Source organism: Triturus cristatus, chromosome 8 (assembly GCF_964204655.1).
Source record: "Triturus cristatus chromosome 8, aTriCri1.1, whole genome shotgun sequence".
Taxonomy (NCBI): domain Eukaryota; kingdom Metazoa; phylum Chordata; class Amphibia; order Caudata; family Salamandridae; genus Triturus; species Triturus cristatus.
This window is the reverse complement of record NC_140591.1, coordinates 345,119,769-345,147,004: the sequence shown is the minus strand read 5'-3', so window position 1 is coordinate 345,147,004 and position 27,236 is coordinate 345,119,769. Positions and strand designations below refer to the sequence as shown.

The 27,236-nt window shown below is 46.1% G+C and overlaps 1 protein-coding gene across 1 annotated transcript in view; it reads left to right on the top strand.

Annotated features, from left to right (window-relative positions):
* Positions 1-27,236, top strand: part of HSPH1 (heat shock protein family H (Hsp110) member 1) — a 702,844-nt gene that overhangs the window by 319,496 nt on the left and 356,112 nt on the right. Inside the window, exon 11 of the mRNA XM_085621665.1 lies at positions 3,774-3,982. Within this exon, the coding sequence (XP_085477791.1) occupies positions 3,774-3,982 (209 nt within the window). The remainder of the gene's footprint in view (positions 1-3,773; positions 3,983-27,236) is intronic.

The following is a 27,236-nucleotide window of genomic DNA, read 5'->3' as shown; positions in this document are numbered from 1 at the left end:
CAGTTGTCGACGCCTGACTAGTCAATAGCACCCCTAGTGCACTTGTCACCTGCACCATCCCCCGAGACAGGTCGCTGCAGCACTGCGTTAGGCCCTCCTGCATCGTCACAGAGCGCCGGCAAAGTAGGGAAGTCGCAGTTGCCAGACGGTTGAGTGCCCTGCTGGTAGTGTCCCTTCTCTGGCGTTCCCGGCGCCGTGCTTCGATGTCAGCATCTAATTTGCTGCACAACTGCTGGATTGACTGGGACATGTCCCGAATGCCCGCAGCCATGCCGCCAATGTTTGTGTCCATGTTGACTAAGCTTGTCTTCATCACCCGCATGTGCCTCTGGACTGACATAACTGCCTTTGATTGCAGGCGCTGTTGCTTCAACATTTGGCCCTCGAGCCCCAAGAAGACACCATGGCCGTCAGTGGGTGCTGGTGGACTCTGGACACGCGACCTGCGGCGCCCTCTTGCTCCCGTCTGTGCTGCCTGTGAGGTGTGGGGCACAGTGGGATGGCTCCCTTCCTGGTGCCCGGTGCGGTCTTCTGGGCCCATGCTGTCGTCTGACGAGGTGTCGAAGGCTCGTAGCCTGGCTGCTGGACGCCTCCTCATTCTCACACCTGCAAGCGGAGATGTGGCCGGTGATTCGAACATGAGTGGCGATGCTGGCTGTGGTTGTGGTGATGCTGGCTCTCGGTGAGGTGATGCTGGCTCTGTGTGCGGCGAGGCTGGCTGTGTTGGTGGTGCGGCTGCCAGTGGGCCTGCTCCCTGGTCTGAACTCGTGCTGGCTAGAGGTGATTTTTGTGGCAGGTGTGCCGTCTCCCCTGCAGCATGCCCTGTACTGCATGATGTCACATCTGTGGACAGAAAAACAACATTGGCTCAGTGTCCCCGAAGGGCTGCATTGCAAGCGTCACAATAAATCATTTCACATTCCAATCTGTCCTCTGTCTCCTTGTGCCTCGAGTGCGTGACATGCCCTGTTGCCCTGTGACATTTACGTCATGGTTAGTGTTGCCCTGACTACATCTCCCGGAATGCATTGCCTGTCTGCACTGACACGTGTGGACTGCAGTGTGATTCTCGTTTCACAATGGGGGATGTGGGATAGGGGTAGGGGGGGCTACATTGCTGTGCTTTCGTCTTACCTTGGTGTGTTGCGGCTCTGGCAGAGCTGTCGGCGTCCCCAAGACCCACGACGCTCTCTTGCTCGATTGTGGCCGCCACCAGCTCCTCCAGTTCGGTGAGGGCAGGTGCCCTGTTGGTTCCACCTCCGGTCTGGCTGGCCTCCTTCTGGATGTCGCCCATCTTCCTCTTGGTCACAATCCTCAGGTCATACCAGCGCTTTTTGAGGACCTCAATGTCCCTGTGGGTCACTCCCACAGCATTGACCTGCGCCTGGATGGCCAGCCATATGTTGCGCTTTTCGGCCTCAGGCACTTGCAGGGATTGCCTCCCAAACAGCTTCTGGTGCTGCTTCACCACCTCCTCCACCAGCACCTGGAGTTCCTTGGGGCTGAATTTGAGCTTCCTCCTCCTTTCCCCTCCGTCTTTCTGTGTTCTCTGGCTGGACATGCTGTTCGTTTCCCGCTCGCACATGCAACTGCTCCCTGCCTCTCCTCTGCACTCCAAGCCTCTCCAGGGTCGGCTAATTATGTACACCTGCCTGGGTGTGGCCACGTCGGCTAATTGTGTACACCTGCCTGGGTGTGGGCAGTTCCTGGTTGGGTGGGCTGTCGTTGCACAGGATTAGCTGTTTCGTCAAGTCATGTGATGTTATTTACCGAATCCGTACATACCGATTCGGTATTTTCCGATTCGGTGGATACCACCTCGGTATTTTCCGAATCGGTAGATACCACCTCGGTATTTTCCGATTCGGTAATTATCACCTCGGTATTTACCGATTCGGTGAATTCCGATTCGTATTTACCGAATGTTACCGAATCGGTAACTGTTACCGAATTTTTACCTACATATAACTTACCGATTCTAATTTACCGATTCGGTACGGCTCGGTATTTAAGAACCGGTAAAATTTATTTACCTACATGAGGCCCTTGATGTCAAAAAGAGCATTATTGTACTACATTGATATGACAAAATATTTTCGCAAAACAACTTTTTGTTGCTTTTGCTCCACCTCATAAAGGGAAGCCCATCTCAAAATCTGGCATTTCAAGATGGATTCTCAAATGTATTCAACCTTGCTTTACTAAAGCTAACAGAACTTTAACAGTACCTCCTAGAGCACGTTCTACTCGCAAAACAGGAGCATCAATGGCCTGTTTTTTTTTTTTGCCTCAGATTCCTTTTTTTATTTTCTATTTTTCTTCCAGAGAGGGATTACGCAAATACATACAAAAATAAGTTATTTATAGTACATTATACATTAATTCCAAAAATCCCATGATTAACCTTTTACACAATTAGGGGTTACATTAATAACAATTCAGGGGTAAAAACAATTGCCTTTCATGTATACAAAATAATAATTATTATAGCAGTTAATTAAGATTGTCTTCCACTTTCTTACAGTCATAATTCAATTAACCTTCCCTCTGTAGCCATTTTAAAATTGGGAGTCAAAGTTTTCTCCCCATCTCCTAGCATGACTGCCCTTGCATTCGTAAAGCGTTTGTTCTAAATTATAGATCGCGATTAAGTGGGCCATCCACTCTTGAAACATTGGGGGATCAGAATCTTTCCATCTAGTTGCTATCAGTAACCTGATGAATGTGATTGAAATAAATACGAAGCAGGTCTGGCATCTATGGCCTTTTTATGTAACATTCCCATAGCTGACATATGCAAGGCAGCTACATGGTCTACACCACACACATTTACAAAACATTATTGGGTAGATGTGTCAGCGCGTCAACAGGCTAATGTCGGGCAGGCAGTGCTAAAAACACTTTTTGAAACAACTGCAACACCCATTGGTTAGCCACCGCTTTCGGAGGGTACTGCTATACAGTCTATGCCAAGCATGTGTATCTACAGCACACATGCCTTGAACGGATTATGTTACTTACCCTGTAAGCATCTGTTCTTGGCATGTAGAGCTGTAGATTCACAGGCGCCCTCCCTCCTCCCCAGATGCTTATGGCTGTTGCAGTTCTTGTTATTCACATTATATATGCATGGACATATCTATACTACACTTACTTACTCCATCCTCACCTTTTTGCCGGAAAACAATCTGACAACGAAGTCGATGCCCATGCACACTATCACCGTCACCAAAAGGAGGAGTCACCTTACCTCGTGACTGGCAAAGACTTCTTCAAAGAAAAACAACTTGCAAACATCCGGGCCCAACACTAGATGGCAGGAGAATGCAAAGCATATGAGTCTACAGCGCTACGTGCCAAGAACAGATGCTTACAGGGTAAGTAACATAATCCATATATATATTCAATGAAAAAAACAAAGGTTAAAGTAACATTATATTTAGGAGTGATAAAAAGAACTGTTTTTGTTTGGAAGAAAAACCCTTAGAAATTCACCCCAAAAAAGGAAAGGTTAAAGTAGCGTTATAGTTAGGTGAATTTGACAGTGACAATATTAACGTTTTAAACTAAAAAAACACAGAAATTCACCAGTAATAGTTAGCAGCTCTAACTAGAACTTGGGCCCCCACCATGCACTGCTTATGACTTCACATATGACATCACTCATGACATTCTTTCGCATCACTGATGACATATGAAACAACATCACAATTTTTTAAACTAAATGTACTAACTTTATATGTATAAAACAAATTCTTTCTTTATTTTTCCAGGTCATTTTGTTGTTCAGAACATTGCAGCTCCTAAAGATGGAGATAAAGCAAAAGTAAAAGTAAAGGTTTGTGTTAATACTCATGGCATTTTCACTGTGTCTACCGCCTCTGTAGTGGAGCCAATGGAATTGGATGCATCTGAATGCCCTTCTGTTGAAAGTGACATGGATATACAGAACATGATACACTCTGAAAATGAAGTTCATGATGTAAGTGTCCTTAAGTAATAGATAAGTAACCTTGCACTTTTAAGAAATGTACAATAGTATAAAATTGTTAATTAATGTTGCCTATTTGAGGAGTCTTTTTCATTTTGAAGATGTCTTCTAACCTACTTGTTTCTGGAAACACAGTATGTAAAGATGTCTCACTTCAAAAAAACATTAAGCATAAAGAACGAGAGAAAAAAGTGTCACAACTTTGTGTGGAACACCATTCTCCAGACAATGACGGTCCCTGAGCATATTCTTACTTGTCTCAGTAGTATGCCTAACTCAGACTTTGGTTTTTGCAGCAGGAACTTGAATTTCAGATAGCCTGTTCTAGTCTTAAGGTTCCTTCTAGCACATGTTGAAAACAATAGGTATTTGGCAGAAAGATTACAGAACTATCACTCATTACAATTACTATAGTGAACCGTGGGTAAAGGTCGGTCGTCTTAACTATCTAGAAGACATTACCGTATTAAGTTTGAAAATATACAAAAAATTCAGGATTAGAAGTAACAGACACCAGATTCGGACATATGTGTTACTGGCAAGTACCATACTTCTAAGATGGCATTTTGTAGGTATTTTTTCTTGTAGAAAACTTCAGTGGAATAGGTGGTTAACAGCGGCAGCCCGTTCTTAAGGATCCACCTTTTTCTCAACCCGAGAGGATCTGTCAGGCTGAGCTAAGGTCAACCTGACAGACACTGTTCATGTCCAGGTCAGGCAATGAGGCGCTGTACTTGCACTAAATGTGCTGGTGTTAGGCTGCCTGCGTTGAACTTTACTGTCAAAGCGCTTGGGGTCCTCCCCCTCATGACGAGGGAGAGCATCACTGATAGCCTTTCACCTGAGTGCTTCAGTGTTAAACTGTGGAATGTCCAGGGCCACGTGTGAGGTGGGGTCTGCAATCTTACCGACCCCATAATACTCTGTGAGTAAGGGACTGCAGCTCCCTCTCATTTGCAGACCCATAACAAAGTCAGTCAATGATAGGAGACAGCAGGCCCAATCGTTGGGAAGCAGTGAGGCTTCCCTCCCACCACCCGAAATCACCACTGCAGCCCAGTAAGTTTTTTTTTTTTATGTTTGGCGCGTGTGTGTAGGTACGAATGTGTTTGTATTTGTGAGTGCTTGCTGTGAATGGGTCTATGTGTATGTGTTTATTGGCTTGTGAATAGTGGGCGAAGGTGTGCATTCGTGTTAATGCATGGGTTTTATGGGAGTGTGTGTCTCCCCCTAGCCCACAACCGCCCTCTCTCCCACCCTCACTCGAATTACCACTCAACGCTGGTGGTTAAGCTTTATATTTATGAAAATAGCTTGAATACTTGTAAAACATAAAGCAAAGACATTCTATAATGTCGCGTCTTGTCCTTTTTGGGACCTGTTCGAACTTGGGTTTCTGGTTGGCAGATGTATGCCCCCTGTCCAAGCAGGAACCCAAATCCTAGTCAGGGTAAGTCGGATGCACACCATAAATGATCCTGTTCTCACCCTCTATCATCTTGCCACAGAACAGGCAGGCTTAACTTAACAGGCAATGTGTAAATTATTTGTGCAACACTCTAACAGGAACACAGTAAAAAACACCACAAAAAGCTCCACACCAGTTTAGAAACAGGGCCTATATTTCTATGAATAAAACAAGACTAAAACTACAAAAATCCAATAAATATAACCACAGTTATGAAATTTTAAAGGCTAAATTAAAATATAGTGCTTAAATGCTTAAAGTGCCAACCGAGGGTATCTGGTTGCGCTGCACAGGGTTAAATCCAAAAGTTCAGGCTGATCCCAATGGCGCGCCGGTCAGATACAGAGACCAGCCCTGGCCTGCCTAATGGTACCTAGGATGCATGGTCGACGGAGTCGGGATGCAAGTAGCAAATAGGCAATGTGTTGGTATCGAACCAAAGGATCAAAGGCGATGCGTTGTCACTGAGCTGCAGGATGTAAAGGATACGTCGGGATATGGAGGCAGTGCGCTGCACAGTTGGCGATATGTGGTCCAAAGTCCATGCAGCTGCAACAATGCGTTGGGGGGGGGGGGGGGGGGGGAGGCGCTTGTTCCGGTCTGTGCAAAGTTGTTAATGTGTGGATTTTTAGCAGCTGCAGCATTTTATACCCACTTCCAAGGGCGCAGGACTGGATTGGCACCACTTGGCAGGGCAAAATTTGCAACAAAGTACAAGTGCTGTTGGAGGTGGTTGAGAAGTCTTTGATGTCCCTGAGACTTGCAGCAGGGGGCAAGCCAGCATGCCCTTGGGGGCACTCAGGGTTCAAGTGAGATGGGTCTAGTCCTTTCAGGGCAGAAGGTAGAAGGAAGCAGGGCAGTACAGCAGAAAACCAGTTCTTCCAGAGCAGCAGTCCAGCAGAGGGCCAGCCCTTGTAGCATCACAGCAGTCCTTCTGTCAGAGTTCTTCACAGGTCCAGTATTGTCTGATTTGATGGGGTCAGGGACCCACTACTTATACCCAGTTGAGCCTTTGAAGTGGAGGTGACTTCTAAGAGGGGATTTGAGGACCGCTCTACCAGCTCTGCCTCTAGACTCACTACATGGTGGTATGCAGCCCTTTGTGTGGGGACAGGACACATCCCATTAATGTGTGTCATCTCCTTCTTCCCATCCCGCGCAGGATGGCACACAGGGCTAAGAGCAGAAAAATACCATGTTTCTAAAAGTGCATTTAAAAAAGGGTAGTGATACATTCATCTTTACCAGTAAAGTGGATATATCATTACCATTCCAGTGAAAGGAAACATGGCAGATCCACTCCTTCTCATTCAGGGATTACATCTTATAAGTGTAAGAAGGAATTCCCAATGTTAACTTATGAGAGGGGCAGGCCTCACAGTAGTGAAAAATGAAATGTGGTTGTTTTTCACTACCAGGACATGCAAAATGTAAAATAACATGTCCTACCTTTTGATTACACAGCACCCTGCCCTGTGGGCTACCTAGGTCCTACCTTAGAGGTGGCATGTGTAATAAAAGGGGCTTTAGAGGCTTGGCAAGGGAATTAAAATGCCAAGTCGATATGGCAGTGTAAACTGCACACACAGGCTCTGCAGTGGCTGGCCTAAGACATGTGTAAAGGGCTACTTGTGTGGGTGACGCAATCAGTGCTGCAGGCCCACTAGTAGCATGTAATTTACAGGCCCTGGGCACAGGTAGTGCAGTCTACTAGGGACTCCTAGATAAATTAAATATAACAATTATGGATAAGTCAATCAAACCATGTTTTAGGGGAGAAGCACATGCACTTTAGCACTGGTTGGCAGTGGTAAAGTGCTCACAGTCCTAAGGCCAACAAAGAATGCATTAAAATTGGAGGAAAGCAGGCAAAAAGTTTTGGGAAAGACCACCCTAAGGCTGGCCGGGTGTAACAGGACCAAAAGGCAAATACTTTAGGGACAACATTACTCCCTTTGCTCATTACTACAATAGCCATATGGCCATTTTCCCAACTTCGTATATCCCAAAAAAAGCCAACATTGTTTTTGATTTGCCCACTGACAGTGCAGAGAAGGTCAACAGAAAAGGGTAGACTTCCCTGGACTGTGACCCTCTGTTATCACTGAGCCAGTAGTGGAGATTGATGTCAACCGTATGCTTTTGCCTTGCTGACCTACGTGGTTGATGCCATCCTTGCAGCCAGACGCCATTCTACAAATTGTCTATACTGTCTGCTGGCACAATTAATTATGCACATGAAACTTTAGAAAATAGCACCAAGCCATTCCGCAACTCTTGCAATAAAATAGTATAGACGATTCGATGTTCCAATAATCCTGCTGTTCTTCCAGATATTTCTGGAAAATTGGAGAACACACCGAACTACTTATGTTTTGACTGTAATGCTAATTACTATTATAATTACAATTTCTGACAGAGAATGAAAATTTGCCTTGCTTCAATCCGCACTGGGTGTCTTACTTTAATTTACAAGGGCTTTAATTACTCAAGAGAGTGATATTGTTGTAAGGGCATCTGATATGTCCTTGTTATAGACTGCACCACTGAAGATTCTATGTTGTCTTTTCCTAAAGTAATTGCTTGTACATTTATTTTCAGGGTGTTGCGTGTAACACAGAACTGTTACCATTAGCCATTAGAAGATACGTATCCATAACACTTGTTTTGTGACTAACTAGAAGTATAACGAAGCAGGTATAAAAAAGCTACTATGTTGCGCTGTGGACATATAAAGAGCAAAAATGAAAAATACCACTTCACCCAGGGACTATTGATAAAGGGAGTAAACTAGGGAGTGTATTTGGTGCTAGCAACAACATCTCCGTTAGCCACACCTCCGAGCAACACCGAACTGACCATCACTGTCCATTTCTCCTTCTCCAAACCTACTGTAGACCACCACACCCACTCCGACCCTCGCAGAAGCTGGAACAATGTCAAAGAAGACCAGCTCACCACCTCCCTCAGCAAAACCCCACCACAGACATCCACAGATGTCAACACCGCAAGACGCAACCTCCACCGCTGGATCTCCAACTGTGCCAACACACTGGCCCTACTCAAACTCTAAGGCAAGCAGCCCTCCAAGAAGGCCAGCTGGCTCACCTCCCCCTCCAAGAGTCCAGGCACACCTGCAGACGGCGCGAGAAAAGAAAGACGAGCAGCAAGATAATGGCAGACTGCGTAGCCTTCAATTCCGCCATCACCGCACATCATCGCCTCATCGGAACGACAAAAAAAAGCAGCCATTGAGAAACACATCAACGCCAACGCACACAACAGCAAAGAACTCTTTGCCATAGTAATAGAATTCGCCAAACCCAGCACAGAGAAAGCAGACATCCCCCCCCGTCCCAAGACCTCTGTGACAACCTTGCCACCTTCTTCCACCGCAGGATCAAGGAGATCTATGACAGCTTTGCAACCCAAGTAAAGCAACCACTGCCCCCGGCAGACCTTGACCAACTGGACTGCCCTCACCTCTGACTACACCCTGAGGATCATGAAGAGCATCCGCTCCAGAGCCCCCTCAGCTCCCTGCACTCACCATATCTTCAACTGAGCCGGCACCTCCATCGCCCCCAAACTCAGCAGCACCATCAACTACTCCATCAAGTCCGCAACGTTCCTGGAAGACTGGAAGCACCCAGAGATCAACCTCCTGCGGAAGAATCCTTCTGCCGACCCGATGGACCTCAAGAACTACAGACTTAACTCGTTGCTCCCCCTCCGAGCCAAAGTAATTGAGAAAGCCATCAACGCCCAACTCTGAGTTCGTAGAAACAAACAACATTCTGGGCCTCTCCCAATCAGGCTTCAGAAGTAACCAAAGCACTGAGATGGCTCTCCTCGCCGCTACAGATGACATACGCACCCTCCCCGACCGAGGCTAGACTGCAGCCCTCATCCTCGTCTTCGACATCATCTCCCACCACACCCTCTGCCCAATACTCCACGATGCCGGTATCCACGACAAAGCCCTAAAATGAATCTGCTCCTTCCTCACCGGCCGAACACAGAGAGTCAGACTTCACCGTTCTAATCCGAACCCACAGAGATCAGCTGCAGAGTCCCTCAGGGATCCTCCCTGAGCCCCACTCTCTTCAACATCTGCGTGGCCCCGCTTGTAGCTATGGTCTGAAGCCACAGACTCAACTTAGTCTCCTACACCAACGACACCCAGCTGATTCTCTCCCTCACTGATGAACCCACAGCAGCCAAGAGCAACTTCCACGACGGGATGAAGGCAGTCACCATCTGGATGAAGGACAGCTGCCTCAAGCTTAACTCAGACAAGACAGAAGTCCTCATCCTGGGCTCCTCCGCCTGGGATGACTCTTGGTGGCCTGCAACGCTCTGAATACCCCGCATACCCACGGACCGCGCATTAAACCTCTGCATTATCCTGAACTCCTCGCTCTTAATGAAACCGCCAAATCAACGCCACCGCGTCATCCTGCTTCCACACGGTCTGCCTCCTTCATAAGATCTTCAAGTGGATCCACACCGACTCCAGAAAAACTGTCACCCATGCACTCATCAGCAGAAGACTTGACTACCGAAACATGCTCCATGCCGGCACCACCCATAAACTCCAAAAGAAACGGCAGACCATCCAGAAAGCGTCCGCCAGACTCATCCTGAAAATTCCACTCCACAACCACATCACTGGCCACATGAGAGACCTTCACTGGCTATCTGTCAACAAGAGAATCACCTTCAAGCTTCTCACGCATGCCTACAAAGCCCTCCACAACACCGGACCTGCACACCACAACCACTCTTTCCACACCCACCAGACATCTTCGCTCCGCCCAACTGGCCCTGGCCACCGTCCCACGGATCCGCAAGACCACGCCTGGAGGAATATCCTTTTCCTACCTCAGTGCGAAGACCTGAAACTACCTGCGTCTGCACCTCAAGCAATCACCATCGCTGCTGCAATTCAGGAAGGACCTCAAGACCTGGCTCTTCGACAGAACTGCAGACCCAGATCCCTGAGCTTTGAGACTCTCACCGTTGAGTAGGCACACTTTATAAGTCCCTGATTCATTTCAGAAAAGGCCATCGTTCTGAGCCCACCTCGTACAGGAGTGAAAAGCCATACATAGATGACCCTAGTGAATATGGTGGGACCCTAGCGAACAAAATCTCAGATATTAGTCGATCTCCTTGACTTCAGTGGAATGACCACTCTCAAGTAATTGAAGACTCAAAGAAAACATTTGGAACGGGGCGCACAGTTTGGAAAGGAATTATTCGTAAAGTACAACAATATATATATTTTTAAAGTGTTGGTGCAAAGCTAATACATTAGGAGGAGAGCACTTTCACCTACTCTCCTTGCCTTATTCCGGCACTTCTCAGACACAGGATCCATTACCGGTTTAACCAGCGAGGCCACTATCGTGGTTATCCCAAAAGAGGGCAAGGACCCTCTGTTGGTGAAAAACAATACACCGATTTCATTAATAAACTTAGACGCAAAAATCTACACCAAAATACTGTGTTAAAGACTTGAACCGTTGTTGCTGTCTTTAATTAATCACTCTTAAGTGGGCTTCATGAAAAACAGACTATAAAGCGATAACGCCCGCCTTCTTTGTCTCATCATTGAGAAAGCAAAAATCGCAACTTCAAGACACTGTAGCCATCACCCTTGATGCTGATAAGGTCTTCGATAGGGTCTCTTGGTCCTTTCTTCGAGAAACCCTGTTGAAATATAACCTCGGTGACACCTTTTTGAGAATGGTCTTGGCCTTATATAGTGCCCCCTGTGCTAGAGTACGTTCAGATGGCTTCTTCTCCTCAGCCTTTAATCTAGAGAGGGGTACCCGACAGGGTTGCCCCCTTTCTCCATCACAATTCATTTAGACACTAGAGGCCTTACTGCTCAGGATCATGGCCAACCCAGATATAGCTGGAGTTTCTTTCAATAACATGAAAATAAAAGTGGCCACATATGCAGACGATATATTAATCCTGTCCGAAGACGCATCTCACTCAATCCCATCCTTGCTAAAGTCAATAGAGGATTATGCCCGGGTGTCCAGATATAAAATATTGGTGTTCTGCTTGTACTTCTCTGCAGATGCACAAAAGGTGTTTACCAATAGATCTGTGTACGTGAACGGCCTGTTAGCTGTGTTCAATGAACTCTCAGGTCTGCAAAAAAAGAAAATAAATGGTAAAATGAGTTGAAATGAGAGAAAGCGTTGTATGACAACAACTGGTTTTGAAAGCGACTTCTGTTATGGAGGTTGCCTACATGTGCAACAGCAAAATGCTGTAACTCTGAAGAGAGTAATTGACAGAAGTGGGCTGACGTACTGTCTTATGATGTATAAAGTGGTGGGAGGAAGCAAAATGCGAATGACAATTTAACAGAGCAGTAGGTGAAGACCACTGGCCTAAAGCGAGGGAATTACTCTGCAGGAACTGCTCACCTCCAAAATGGCCCAACTGCCACTGGATGTGAAAGAGGCAAGCCAGGTATACACAAAATGGCTGAAGCAAGCCTGTGACATAATAGCTCCCATTAAAACCCTCCGTCCTAAAAGGACACATCCCCCCGCTCCATGGTTTACAGAGGAGCTAAGAAACTAAAAACTCATCTGTAAACAGTTTGAGCGAAGGTGGAGAAAAAGCTATAGGGCCCGATTCACAGAACTAATTTAAGACAAAATCCTAAACTTACTACTATTGGTATTCACAGAAGTTAGGATTTTGTCTTAAGTTTGACTTAAGACAAACTTAAGACAGACTTAAGACAAACTTAAGACAAACTTAAGACAGACTTAAGACAAACTTACGACAAACGCGGCGAGCTAGGCTGCGTGTTCGTGTGTTATTGTGGATGCTGTCTGTCTTTGTTTTTTGCTGCTGTTTTTAATGAGCACGCTTAAAAGCATTTTAAAAATTACAAATTGCACTGACCTGTATTTCTGCCACCTCGTGACCCCGTTCCGCCCCGGCTTGTGCCGTTTGTGCGGAGGGTCAGCTCGAGGAGCGTCACTTCCTGCTCGTGACACCACTTCCGCCCTGCACCAAACCTTCGCAGGTTAGCGGTCTAGTGCTGCTGAACTTGCAGAGTATATAGAGTGCGATTACAGCTCCCAGGCCCATTGACAAACGCGGCGAGCTAGGCTGCGTGTTCGTGTGTTATTGTGGATGCTGTCCGTCTTTGTTTTTTGCTGCTGTTTTTAATGAGCACGCTTAAAAGCATTTTAAAAATTACAAATTGCACTGACCTGTATTTCCGCCACCTCGTGACCCCGTTCCGCCCCGGCTTGTGCCGTTTGTGCGGAGGGTCAGCTCGAGGAGCGTCACTTCCTGCTCGTGACACCACTTCCGCCCTGCACCAAACCTTCGCAGGTTAGCGGTCTAGTGCTCCCTCACCCCCTAGTATAAAATCGCAGTATGGAGGAAGCGCAGCGGACGAGCGCAGCGGGAGCGCCGACTTCGCGCCGAAGTCGCGCACAAGTCAAGCCCGTCTGCGCCCGTCCGCGGCCGACCAGGCCCAGGGCCCTGTCGTAATGCCCAATCTTACTCTTATTCCTCCTCCGATCTCCTGAGACTCAAATCCTCAGGACCCATTCCCGCACGTGCTACAAGAGCGGCTCAGGCATGTGACATATTTGTTCCATCTGATTGCTTGGCACAGGGTTCCTCCCATGATCCCTCACTCCCAATTCAGCAGATCACCGCTTCCTTACTGATTTACTACCTCAACACCCGATCTCTTATTTGCAATCAGCTCGAGATCTTCCAGTTACTGCATCAGAGCTCTATCGACATCCTTCTCCTAGCAGAAACCTGGATCTCGGAAGACTCGGCCCCTGACATTCTTGCAGCAATCCCTACGGGATACTACATTATACACGCCAACCGGCCTGCGGGGAAGACCGGTGGCGGAGTGGCGGCGATTATTCGTTCGGTTCACACTTTCTCCGAGGTTATGGCGACCCCGATCCCTAAAACTGACTACCTAGTTCTAAAATTTATCTCCCCTAAGTCGTCTTTCATTTGCATTCTTGTCTATAGACCTCCCGACTATATGCCCCTTTTTCCTAAACTTTTCAGTGACTCCATCGCCCAATTAGCAATTAACCATGCTAATATCATGGTAATTGGCGATTTTAACTATTGGCCTTCTGATATCCACGAAAGCCAACTGTCACTGGAATTCACAGACCTTTTAAAAGGCATGAATCTTTCCCAACACATTTACACGCCCACCCACCAGAAAGGTCACATTCTCGACCAAGTTTGGACGTCCGACCTCGATATTTCACCTCCTTCAGTTTGCCCTTGTTCCTGGTCTGACCACTATTTCATCTCTTTTTACCTTCCCTTACACACTCTGTGTCCTCCCCCCGTCTTAAGAATCTTATGGCTCGCAACTGGAAAAAAGCCAATCTGTCTGAATTCCATGCCTCACTAGCTTCTACTGTACCCACCTTTCCGACCCCACTTGATGTTCAGGCTGACAATCTTGATAAATGGTTACGCCAGGCTAGTGACAAAGTAGCTCCTTTTAAAAAGATTAAAGCTAAGCGCCCCCACGACGCACAACGCTGGTTCACGGACCAACTTAAAGCGGACAAACTTGCCTTGCGGCAAACTGAACGCCGCTGGCGTCGCCACTATGACCCCCAGCTCAAACTTGTCTACACTGAGGCTCAGAAACTATACAAACATTCGATCCTGGCAGCTAAAACGGCATATTTCTCCAAAATTATCTTGGACTCCAATAACAATTCAAAAGCCATCTTCTCTATTGTAAATGAGCTCTTCTTGCCGGATAGGGTTACCCCCCAGCCCCTGCCGACTCAACCCCTCTGTGATTCTCTCAATTCCTATTTCATAGAGAAAATCACTACAATAAAAAACAACATCCCGACCCCGGCATCTCCTACTCCCCCTCCTCTTCCCCCTAAAAACACTAGCACCTTGTCGGAGTTTCCTCCCATCTCCCTACAAGAATTCACCTCACTCCTGCACAAAGTCAGGTCGGGTTCCCCAAATGACTGCTGCCCTCCGCAGATCTTGAGAGAAGCTTTCCTCGCATGTCCAGGCACCCCCTTGCACTACTCAACAACTCTCTTGCCACGGGGGAGGTCCCTCTCTCCTTCAAGCAAGCAGCCATTGTACCCATCTTAAAGAAACCTAATATCGATCCCTCTACACTCAGCAACTACAGACCCATTTCCCTTCTCCCTTACCTAGGAAAAATTCTGGAGACCTACGTTACCCGCTGCTTGAGCTCTTTCATAGAGGAATCTTCCTTCTTGGACTCTCAACAAGCGGGTTTCAGACCCCTCCACTCCACCGAGGCGGTCATAGTAGCAGTCATGGACACTCTCAGGAAGGGTGCTGACAATAACACCTCTCAGGCCCTTGTTCTTCTAGATCTCTCGGCGGCTTTCGACACGGTCGATCATACCATCTTGATCGACCGTGTCCACAATGCCGGTATCCAGGGAGTGGCCCTTGACTGGCTCAGATCCTTCCTTCACCAGCGATCACAGTCTGTCCATCTCTCCACTTTGTCCGCACCCTACACATCCCTTCCCTGCGGCGTCCCTCAGGGCTCGGCATTATCCCCTCTTCTTTTTAATTTGTATCTCCAACCCCTCCTAGTCTCCCTCCGCAACTCCCCGGCCACAATTTTTAATTATGCGGACGACCTTCAGTTAATTTTTCCCATTGACTCCTTCCCTTCCTCCCGTTTTAATTTCCAGTCCACCATGATGTCTATTGCGGAATGGATGTATCACAGCCACTTAAAGCTGAACCCTACAAAAACTGAGCTTGTCTTGGTAGGTGGCCCCAATCACCCATGGAACTCCTCCTTCTGGCCTACATCTTTAGGGTCTGCACCCACTCCTCTGCGCTCTGTCAAAAGCCTGGGGGTGATCATTTCTGATGACCTTTCGATGAAACCGCAAATCAACTCGGTCACCTCAGCCTGTTTTTTCCATCTCAGGCGGATTCACAAGATCAGTAGGTTTCTCACCAAAGAAGCCCTGACCCTAGTGGTCATTGCACTCATCACCTCCAGGCTCGACTACGCCAACATGTTGTACGCGGGCATTCCTGCCTGCCACCTTCATCGATTACAGCTGGTGCAGAATCAAGCCGCCCGCCTGATTTTCCACCAGTCCAAATATCGGCATGTCACTCCCCTCCTCCACAGTCTGCATTGGCTCCCTATTTCCAAACGCTGCATTTTCAAACTGGCATGTTCTACCTTTAAGGCACTTTCGGATGCAGCCCCCGCCTTTATTTCTTTGAGCCTGTCCCGTCACATCCCCTCTAGAGCTCTTCGATCCGCATCTCTTAATCTCCTTGATACCCCTAAGTATAAAAGGAAAAAGCACGGTGGCCTGTCCTTTTCTGTCCTGGCTCCGTCCACCTGGAACTCTTTGCCATCTTCACTCCGTCTCTGCCCAAAGTATGACTGCTTCCGCAGACTTTTAAAAACTCTGCTTTTCCGCTCTGTATATGACTAACTCTCTCATCCTGGCTCATCGTCACTTGTCATTGAGCGCCAAGAAACCGTTGGTGAAAGTGCGCGTTACAAATAGTTTTTAACATTTAACATAACAGGCTTAAGACAGACTTAAGACAGACTTAAGTTAGGATTTTGTCTTAAGTTTGTCTTAAGTCTGTCTTAAGTCTGTCTTAAGTCTGTCTTAAGTCTGTCTTAAGTCTGTCTTAAGTTTGTCTTAAGACAAACTTAAGCCAAAATCCTAACTTCTGTGAATACCAAAAGTAGTAAGATTAGGATTTTGTCTTAAGTTAATTCTGTGAATCGGCCCTTCAGGGAATCTGAGAAAAAGTCCTACAAACTCAGCCTGCAGCACTATAAACAACTCTTTTTTGTGGCAAAACAAAAATTCTATGCAACACGGATTGAAGGAACAAAGAACTCAGTCAAAGAATTGTTTAAAACGGTGGCCACTCTGACCGCAGTAGGCCAGCTACAGTTCAATCTAGCCAGGATTTATGTGAAGAAATTGCTAACTTTTTTATGTCAAAGGTGGAATCTATTTTCTCGGCCTTCAGTGGGGCAAGTATAAATAGGACGAGTATGGCCAGGGAGGAATCTAAGATAGGGAGGGCCTCACCACTCACGTTTGAGAAATTCTTGATGGTGTCCCCTGGGGAGACACAAAAGTTCCTTATGGATGTAAACACAGGGGGGCCGATTCACAGAACTAACTTAAGACAAAATCCTAATCTTACTACTTTTGGTATTCACAGAAGTTAGTATTTTGTCTTAAGTTTGTCTTAAGACAAACTTAAGACAGACTTAAGACAGACTTAAGACAAACTTAAGACAAACTTAAGACAAACTTAAGACAGACTTAAGACAGACTTAAGACAGACTTGAGACAGACTTAAGACAAACTCCTAACTTAAGTCTGTCTTAAGTCTGTCTTAAGTCTGTCTTAAGTTTGTCTTAAGTTTGTCTTAAGTCTGTCTTAAGTCTGTCTTAAGTCTGTCTTAAGTCTGTCTTAAGTTTGTCTTAAGTTTGTCTTAAGTTTGTCTTAAGTTTGTCTTAAGTCTGTCTTAAGTCTGTCTTAAGTTTGTCTCAAGACAAACTTAAGACAAAATCCTAACTTCTGTGAATACCAAAAGTAGTAATTTTAGGATTTTTGTCTTAAGTTAGTTCTGTGAATCGGGCCCAGGAACACCATACGACCCTTGTCCAGTTGTGGTGATCAAACTGGCCGCGGAACCAATCCTAGATTCTTTGACATCCATATTTAGCATGATGTTCTTAACAGGGCACTTTCCCATGCAATGGAAATTGACATCCATTTTGCCCCTTCTAAAAAAGCCCAGCTTTGACCCCAAAGATTCGAACAATTTTCGCCCTATTTCCAGACTCCCATTACCAGCAAAACTGATCGAAAAAATAATGAATAGACAACTAAGCTTCTTCCTAGCAGAGACACAAGTGCTGGATCCCTGTCAATATGGTTTTAGAGAGGGTCACAGCACCGAGTCTGCACTTATTAAAGCTACGGAGGAGATCAGGGAAGCTTTTGATCAGGGAGGTAGGGCGGCACTGATCCGGTTGGATCTGTCCGCCGCCTTTTATTACGGTGCACCATGTAATTTTAATGGATCGTCTAAAAACATGTGGCATCCGGGGGAAAGCTTGGGATCTATTAAGATCCTTCCTTACGGACAGAAGACAAATTGTGGCACTAGGAGACTACCTTTTACACTGCCCTGTGGGGTCCCTCAGGGGTCCTCTCTTAGTCCAACCCTTTTTAATGTTTATGTCAGCGCTTTGGCTCCCGTCATAAGCGCATTTGGATTTGGCCTCATTTCCTATGCGGACGATACTTAAATCGTGGTATTTCTGACACCAGGCAAAGAGGCAGGCATTGAAGGACGCTTTCAGGACTGTATGCTATCAGTGGGCAGCTGAATGGCAGAGAATTGCCTTCAACTTAACTTGGGTAAAACCGAGGTTATACTTTTCGGCAACAAACCCAACTTCTGGACACCCAATTGGTGGCCGGACATGATGGGTACTCTTCCCGTTCCTGCGAAAAAGGTTAAAAACCTGGGTGTAATACTGGATGAGAGACTCACTTTCGAGCCCCAAGTAAATCCGGTGGCATCAAAAACTATGTTTGTTATGAGAATGCTGAGGAAAATATTGCCATTTTTTCCCCTGGACAGCAGGCAAACGGTGGATACGGCCCTAGTAATGGCAAGGCTGGACTATTGCAATGGGCTTTACCTAAACGTCCGGCAAATATCCCTGAACAAACTGCAGGTGTTGCAGAATGCAGCGACTAGACTGCTTACAGGAACATCGAGATTTTCCTTGGTATCCAAAGACATTAGGAATTTGCACTGGCTCCCAGTTAGGAGTCGAATACGCTTCAAGACTCTATGCCTGGTTTTTAAAGCACTCCAAGGTACAGGGCTGGAATACCTAAAGCGTCGATTCCAATGGTATACTCCTGAAAGAACACTGCGATCAAAAGTAGCCAAGTTGGTTGTAGTGCCGCGCATAAAAAAAGCTCGATGGGGTGGCAGAAGCTTCATTTATTGTGCGGCAAATGCCTGAAATGATCTGCCATTCCATTTAAGAAACACTATGGATCTCCTGGCCTTCCGAAAGGGGCTAAAAACATGGCTCTTCTCATAATGATCCGGTCCCTACAATTCTTTGTTTCTCCGTCCACGGCCTCAGTGGATCTAGATAGCGCCAGGGCACCTCCGGGTAATCGATGCGCTCTATAAATGTCATTATCATTATCATTAAAGCCCTTCTTTATATGTATGTAAGACTTTTTTTTCTGTTCAAAAAACAAAAGTTCTTGGCTAACACCTGGCCTAAAAATGATGACAAAACCTTTGAAGCTATTTGGTTTTTTAAGTGCTTGCTCAATCAGATTGAACAATTCTTTACTAGCCAGAGTGTTTCCTTGTATACTACAAGGTCCTCAGTGCTGCCTGCGTATGTGGCCAGTTTAAGACCATTGCATGTCCAGCATTCTCAAACACAAGGACCATAGGACAAGGTCAGGTCACTGCAACCTTAAAAATCAACTGATAATGATGCATTAAAGCATGTATAGACAGCTTTGAGCCCACCTTGCTCAGTCACCTCACGATTAGTAGTGATTAGACATGCAAGCCTGATATCACTTAGCTTCCCTCCATTCCAAGAAGCGATCCCACTGCAATATTAGCTCTACTGACCTCCTGCAGCCAGCACTTAAGTGACACGTCAGGGGGGTTGGAGAGGGAGGATGGGTGGTGGGTTAGTTGGGGGGGGGGGGACTTACAATGGTTGGACAATGATTATTGCAAGGACCATAATCCTAAGTTTTGCCCGTGCAGTCGCCATGGTCATATTACGGAACCAGAGCTGGGCCTTTCATAACCTGATTTAAACTGTGTCTTTGCTGAATATCTGAGGTATGTAACCGAACCCCCTATTGTCCTTTTTTCTTTCTTTTGTCTTCCTTCTTGGATGTATGAAAATCAATAAAAATCTGTTTAAAAAAACAAATAATGCATTAAAGCACAGATTCTAACAACAGCAGGTTTGTGCATTTGAAGCCAAGTCCTAGCCTTTTTCCCGGTAATCCATGCATCCTTACCTGAAGGTGGGGAGTGGGCCCTTGAGGTTTGTGCTGATGCAAATCTTTTGGTTATGGGGTAAGCTCTGTACCATATGCCTAGCCCTTCATGGCTCACTATCCCTACTTACTTGGCAGTGCACTCCTCAGAAAGACATGACTTATCTCCAGGGAATGTGCCGAGCCTGAGCAGTGAGTTTCTCAGACTATCTCAGCAAAGATTTTGCATGAATGGCAGCTCGGCAGTTACCATTTCTATTGTATTCTCTAAAACAGGTGAGGCAGTCCCACTCTCTGTAATTTTGATTAACAGAAATGCTGTCTCATTGGAAGAATGGAAAGACAATTAGCTGCACGGCTTGCTCCCTTTGGTCCGTTCAGGGCTAAAATACTCCTCATCTGATAGATACGTCTAACTTCAGATTCATTACCTTAGAATATGCCCCAGGTGCCTGACAGGATCTGGAAAATCTGGAGCAGTACCTCTGCACACCGGTGGGTGGCGTTGATCAGCTATACATCATATGCATTGGTTGTGACGGGCGCAGGGTCTATAAAGGCACCGCCCCAGTGCGCTGACACCAGTTCTTTTATTTCCTTGCCATCAGTGCAGATTTGGAAGAGCTACCTCAGTTCTTTTATGGACTAACCTTTTTGACTTTTTGTAAAAATTCATTTTGAGCTATGCTCCCAGGTTGTGTTAGCCCCTGAAAAACCTGTGGGGTTTAAATCCTGTAGTTCCTGGCACAGGCAGTAATCTGTGACAGACCCTTGCCTGGTTTGCTTGTGGTGTCTGGAGCCAGGCCACAACTCCAAGCTCTGTCTGGACTGATGTGCGATGAACCCCAGGGTGGTCCAGGAGCATGCCTTTAAGCTCCTGGTTGCCGAAATTAGACAAATCCTCACTGCTCCAGGTCCTGGTTGCAAGGAAGGTCCTGGGCCTGCTCTTGGAGTCATTCTGTCAGTCAATGTTGAAATCAAAATCCTCCTCCGTTAAGTTGCATAGCAAAAAAGAAATCCAAGATTTCAAAGCGCTCTTCAACTTCACCGCACCAGTCCAAGTCATTGGACAAGGAAATAGAAATGACATTACAAATCTAGCCCCCACTCCCACACAAACTGCAGAGTCTGAGTCTGGGTCCACTCTGTGCCTCCCAGAATTTCCTGGAGAAACGCCCACCCAGTTGAAAGAATTCTATGAGGCCATTCACCTCCTATTTGGATGGTCTGATCCCTCTGCAGCACTTTCAGGCCCCATGGGTTTGGCAGGTACCTCAACTGAGCTCATGCCAATGGATTCACCTATCTTTGAATCCGTTCTTGGATCTGGATCAACTCCAGTCACGAGTCCACAGCCTTTGCTGGAGTCAAAAGAGACCAAACCACCCCCCCCCCCAGCAGCCTCAACCCCATCGTCATACCAGACTGATAAGGAGCTGGGCCAGTATCGCCTGGCGTTGCCTCTGCCGTCAACCAGACCAAGACCCTCTAGATCGGAGACTGAGTCTCCCATGTTTGACAAGCCATGTGAGGAATATGATTGCAGCATATCTTAGGATCCTTATGGTTATCCTGACCCCTTGGAGGAGCCCTTGGCTAAGTATAACTGGAGTGAAGAACTGGCTGTTGCCAATGGTCTGGACATCTTCCAGACACTGACCTCTCCTCCTAGTGTGACTTTGGAGAAAGGAGCTTCATTTGCAATGGTGGTGTGGAAGGCGGCTGAGGTCCTTTACCTTATGCTATCCTCGCTTGCTGTCAAGACCAAAGTCTTGACAGAGGTGCTTCAACCGAGTTAGCCTCCACAGAACCTCTTCTCCCCCTTCATGAAGTCCTCACTGACGTCCTAATCGGGGCCTGGGTCAAGCTCCGCATACGCAATCCTGTGCGCTGGGCGATCGCTAGCTGCCATCCTGCTCCTAGTAATCCAGCCTTCCTCACCCAGCACACCACTCTGGAGTGCCTGGTCGCCCAGGCCTCCAGGCCCATAGTCAACCCTGGCACATTCCCTATCAAACCACCGGATAGAAAATCTACGAGGAAGAGGGGTGTGTTATATGGTGTGGTTGTGCAGCCTCACTGTATAATATACTTACCAACCCCTTTAGGATGATTAGGTCTCAGCTCATCCCTGGGTAGTTGTGGCACTGAGCAGCAAAGATCACACAGATGAACAAGTGTAAAGCATTTAAACAGCACCAAAACAATTGAAGAAGAAATCGACGAGTCAGAGGTACTGAAAGAAGTCGTTTATTGCAGAAGATAAACTGTGGAGGCTGCAGACTGGAGAAACAGTTTCTATAGATCACTGCATATTTATATACACTAGAACGAAAAAGATCTGCGGGAGGGGCTTTTGGAGATATTACAAGTAAAAATAAATCATTTTCACTTAACCTCAAACAAGCCGTAGCAAATGTAATTAATTTGACACTAAGAAACTTTTTCAAAAAACTTGTGCAAGTGTCAATGCGGTCGGGTAGAAGTACTTGGGGCGACCAACTCTGGCAGGGAGCTAGTTAGGGGCAACAGCAAGATCCTTGCAAACAGTTACCTTCACAGAAGAAGCAGTCCTTCAGCAGTTCCAGGCACCTTATCTGTGTTGCAGTGAATTCCTTTGGAGTGGTCCTGATACAGGGAGTGAAGGATGCTGAAGAACTCTCCGGATGCTGTGTATGCAACAAGGTTGACAGGGGTCTTCCTGTAGGGATTGCTCAGTCCACAAAGATGAGGGAGTCTGGTGCAGGGTCGACATCCCACAAGGTTCTCTCCAGTCTGACCAAACTCCAGTCACCACTTGCCCAGTGCCACGTTCACAGCAGTGATGGTAGCAGCTTGAAGACTTTGCGCTATCAGCTTCTTCAGCGATTGTGTCCATGTGGTGCAAACAGGAGGCCAGTCAGCTGGCCCTTGGAGTTCTCTTGGCTTGACTGGGCTCTGGAGGATATTCTTTTCTGCCAACCTTGCTCTGTGGTCTGTGAATACCATGTGCCTCTTGGGCCATTATAGCCACATAGTTTAAGACTCGGAGGATGTCGGTGCCATCCTGTACCAGGCTATTGCTGATGGCAGGAATGCCACAACAGACTCGCTAGGTAAAGCAATTGCTTCATCTGTGGCACTCTGTCACCACACCTGGCTGAGGTCAACTGTCTTTACAGGGAATGCTCCTCCCCCTCTGCTCTGGATTTGAGGCTGAAGGCATGGTGAGTTTCTTGCACTGCCTGGCAGTGCGTAAAAATGAATAAACACTAAAAACAGCACAGAAATTAACTTAAAAAAAGTATTTACCTGCTCCTCTCCAGCCCGCAGTCCCTTGCAAAAAGGCAGCAAGGGGTCTCTCAGCCATCTCCCCTTACCGATCCAGGCGCTGCTCCCAACCTGCTAACAAGCATGAGAGCAGCGCCAGGATTGGCTGTCACTCCTACAGCAACTGGAAACTTGTACCTGCTTTCCACCCAGTTGTGTAAGACAGCTCGGGTTGGAGAGGTTAAAGTGCCCATGTTGGGCTGGCCATGGCATGACAGCCGGCCAAAGAGACATGCGCACTTTAAACTTTGTGTGCACCATTCCTCCCCCACTGCTGTCAGTCAGCATTGCTGGCCCTGCCCAAACACTTGGCTCGGGCTGGCCAGCGGCTTTGAAAAATAAAACAGTAATAAAATGTATTCTCGTTTTATATTTCATGTTTGCTGAGCTGTCAGTAGGGTGGGCGACACTCCTCTCCCCTTACGGAGGCACCACCCCTGCCTATAATCCTGGCAAACGGGGTAAACTGGTTATAAAGTAAAACACTGGTCCCCTCTTGGGAAGTGTAAGCCTCAACTTGGCGAATTTAAAATAAATCAATGGGTTTGTTTTATATGAAGTCAAATCACATTTGTTTGCTATAAAAACATCTTAATGTTATGCTTGAGAACACATTGTATCACAATATAGGTGCTCCAAAAACCAACACACTGAAGGTGAATGAGTGAACTAAAGTGCGCAAGTGCTATATGCATAGCAAAGCATATGTACAAAACTTGGGGATGATAAGAATACAAGTTTCGATCACACCACAGTGAATCAGTGTATGGTGTACTACATCATCAGTAAAATCAGTCCTCTATTACATTCGTCAACTTTTTAACCTTTTAAGATTATTACGTAAGGCTCATCATCAGGACCAAATATCAAGGTAGTACTAACAAAAATAAATATATAAAACTTCCCAAAAAGCAAAAAAAGGCAATAAATCCAGATGTGTAGTTTATTTTTTATTCCAAAGAATTTTATTGAAATTTCTAACAAACGAAACAAAGGAAAGACAAAACAACTTATACATAGTAAAAAGTTGAGAAGTAGTATACATGTACGGGTTTGGTTGGAGGATGCTAAGCAGTAGGAATCTGCTATCAAACCAAGTCGGATCACATCAGTTCTGGACAAGTTAAATTATAATAAATAATAAATAAACAGAAGACAAAAGAAATAGTAAATGATCAGGAAATGTGCTCATGAATACTCATCATATAGCGCTAGGGACCTAAGAACCTGAGCTAGTTGCCAATAAAGCTCTCTTAGCCTACATATTGAAACAATTACATATATAATACTACACAGATTGCAGAACACACAATATATACAGAGGGTTTATGGTGGTTTGGTGGTGGCAAAATACTTATCAAGAGTCTTCCGTACAGAGGTACTAGGCAATCTCCATGGGGAGTTCTAGAGGGAAAGGCTATCCGCTCCTCTCAGGTAAGCAACCCAATTTAACCAGGAATGAAATGTGGTAGCCGCTGTGTTTTTCCAGTTAGCAAGCAATGATTTACAGGCTGCAGTTAGGCACATATCTAGCAGACGGCTATCGTTATGTGATTTGATTTGTGGGTCTAGGAATTCTTGCGTTACGGAAAGTAAATTTCTTTTTAGATGAACCCCAAACAGAGAATGGATAAAATCAAATATGGAATCTCAGAATGAGGAGACTGCACTGCAGTGGAAGAGTAAGTGGGGGAGGTCTCCTGTTTATAGAGTCGGGTTGGAGTCCAGAATGTCCTGTGAAGGAGCCAGAATTTTATCTGTGAGAGGGAGGGAGAGATTTTGTGGTAGACAACTGACTTGGTTTTATTAGGTGATAGAACTTAGAAGATTGGTGGCCTGATTTGTTGAAGGGCAGTATAGTTCTGAGGAGGGAAGGATCTCCATCAGGGAGCTTGATCTTGGATAAGCTGACTTCGAGTTTAAGAAAGTCATAAAGGTCTAAGTCTAGTAGGTTGAAATGAAGTCGTAGATTAAAGAATTGGATGCCCAATGAGTCCAGAATACGGGTTTCCCATGAATTTTGATTTATGGGATTATTCCAAATAGAAATCATGTTTGACCGGGGTCTCCAGGATTCTGTCCATCTGCAATAGGGATCTTTTGGTATTGTTAAGATATATTTTCCTGATGAGGGGGTTTTTGGTTTTCTGCTCAGCACGGTTATGGGGTGGAGGTTGCCTAAAATGTATTGCTCAATTAGTAACCATGCGAGGATGTAATCTGGTGTATGGGAGAACCAGAGAGAGCCCTGTCTTGCAAGGAAGGCAGTTTGATAGAGGTAACATTCGCAAGATAGTTAAATATAGGGGTTACCATCATTCTGATTGTCTCTATAAGGTCCCACCCCGTGAGGACTCTGGGGCTCCAACCCTCTTATAGGGACTCTGTTTTCCTCTGAGTTAGGGCTTCATTATGGTGTCGTGATTCTAGTGAATCTGAATTAAAACTCAAGACACAAATATTTAATGACCTGAAGTTGCCAGGATAGTCCTGTATGTTTAAAAGAACGCTGGAGCAGAGATTATTCAGACCTAGAATTTCTGAAGTTTCCTTATTAACCTATTAGTTTGCAACTCTCGCAACTTTGTCTGTCTTTAGTAAGGAGGGGATTGAATGGGATGCATTTTTGGTCATTACTAAAATTCCATTGGCATAGGCCGCTAGTTTCACAGTAGAGTTGTTGAAAGAGACGCTGTTGATGCAAGGGTTAGATCTGATCTTGTGGAGTATGGGTTCTTGGATCAAGATGAACCACCCTGTCTTGTACCTCTTTCTAGATTAAAAGGTGGGGATAGTAGACCACGGATCACACTTTAGTCGAGGGGCCACTATAAAGCGCCATGACCATTTTAGTGAAGACCTCCCCTAAGTTGTATTTCAATAAGCACTCATGGAGAAACATCCAGGAGACCCTATTAAATGCTTCTCAGCATCAAAGTAACTGCGACTGTTTCAGTGGATGCGGTCTTGGCCCTTTCAATGATGTGGCATAGGTGGCTGGTGTTATCGTTTGACAGCCTATTCTTCATGAATCCCACTTACTAATGGTCAATCAGTCGAGGGAGAAGTGGTTCGAGTGTCTTACATAAAATCTTGGCATATATCTTTGCATCCAGATTTATTAAGGAGATTGTTCTATAATTCTTCACCTCCCTCCGATCCTTACCGTCTCCTGGAAATATCACTGTAGTGGTTTCACTGCTTGTGCCAAATATGATCGCAGAGTCAGCAACATGGTGGTAGAGGGCCAATAGGGTTGGTTTAAGCAAAGGAGCGAATATTTTGTAGACGCTAGCTGTGTAGCCATATAGACCCGGGGATTTATGTGGTTTTAATGATTATATGGCCGAAACTGGGGAGCTGAGAGCCAGTTTCTCTTGATCAGTAAAGGTAGGGAGGGGGATGTTTTTAAGTAAGCGTCTCAGGAATCTGCAGAAGCTACGGAGTCATCTTTGTATAGGGATTGGTAGAAGTCGCTGAGGATTTCTATTATTTTTTGAGGACTTGAGTGGGTGACATATGTTTTCTGTGAGGGAGTTGATTCCCTTGTGATTCTGTGTGTGCTTTTAAGTATGGTGTTAGAATTTTGCCAGCTTTGTCTGCTTCGCTTAATTTTAGGCTTTTATATTTGTTAATCCATACTCCCGCCCTCTTACTCAGGATTCTATTGTATTCGTATTTCTTATTAATGAGGGTGGAGAGGGTTAAGGGGTCTGAACTGGAAATGTGGGCAGTAACTTAATGCATGAAGCCCGCAAAGGGCATCGAACACACTGTTCCTTGATGCAAAAATACGTCGAAAAGGCCTGAATATAACAAACAGGCCAGAGTTATTGCTTTGGCGGATCCGCGTTAGGACGCTGAAAAGAAGAAAACTGATGTTAGCTCGCCAGGAGAGGCTTATATGGCTCCATTGACGTCATTTCCGTGGACGACGTCAGGACGGAGCTGGGTGACGCCGCCTCCCGGCGTGCAGAGGTATTGCTGGGGAAGAGGATTTTCCGGATCCAGTCTGACGCCTGGGGAGATATTCTAAGTTAAGGAATCTTCAGCTAGACTGTCTCTCTACCAAAGTTGTAATCCTTCTTGAAGGTTAGGCCTGTCATTTAAGGGATCCATTTTTAGGTCTCGCCTAGCGTTGCAGCGCATGCGCTATTCGCTCAGCGAGATATATTGTGAATGAGGAGTTTGAGAAGGGGGCTTGAAGCCCCACCCCTCATTTCCATTGGCTGGCGTCACCGTTTATGGTAAAGGGTGGCCTGCCATTGGAAATGAGGGTCTTTGGTTGACGCCCTGTCGCCTCCGATCCGGACTGGGTCGCCTGCTTTGCTGCTGTCGCAAAGCA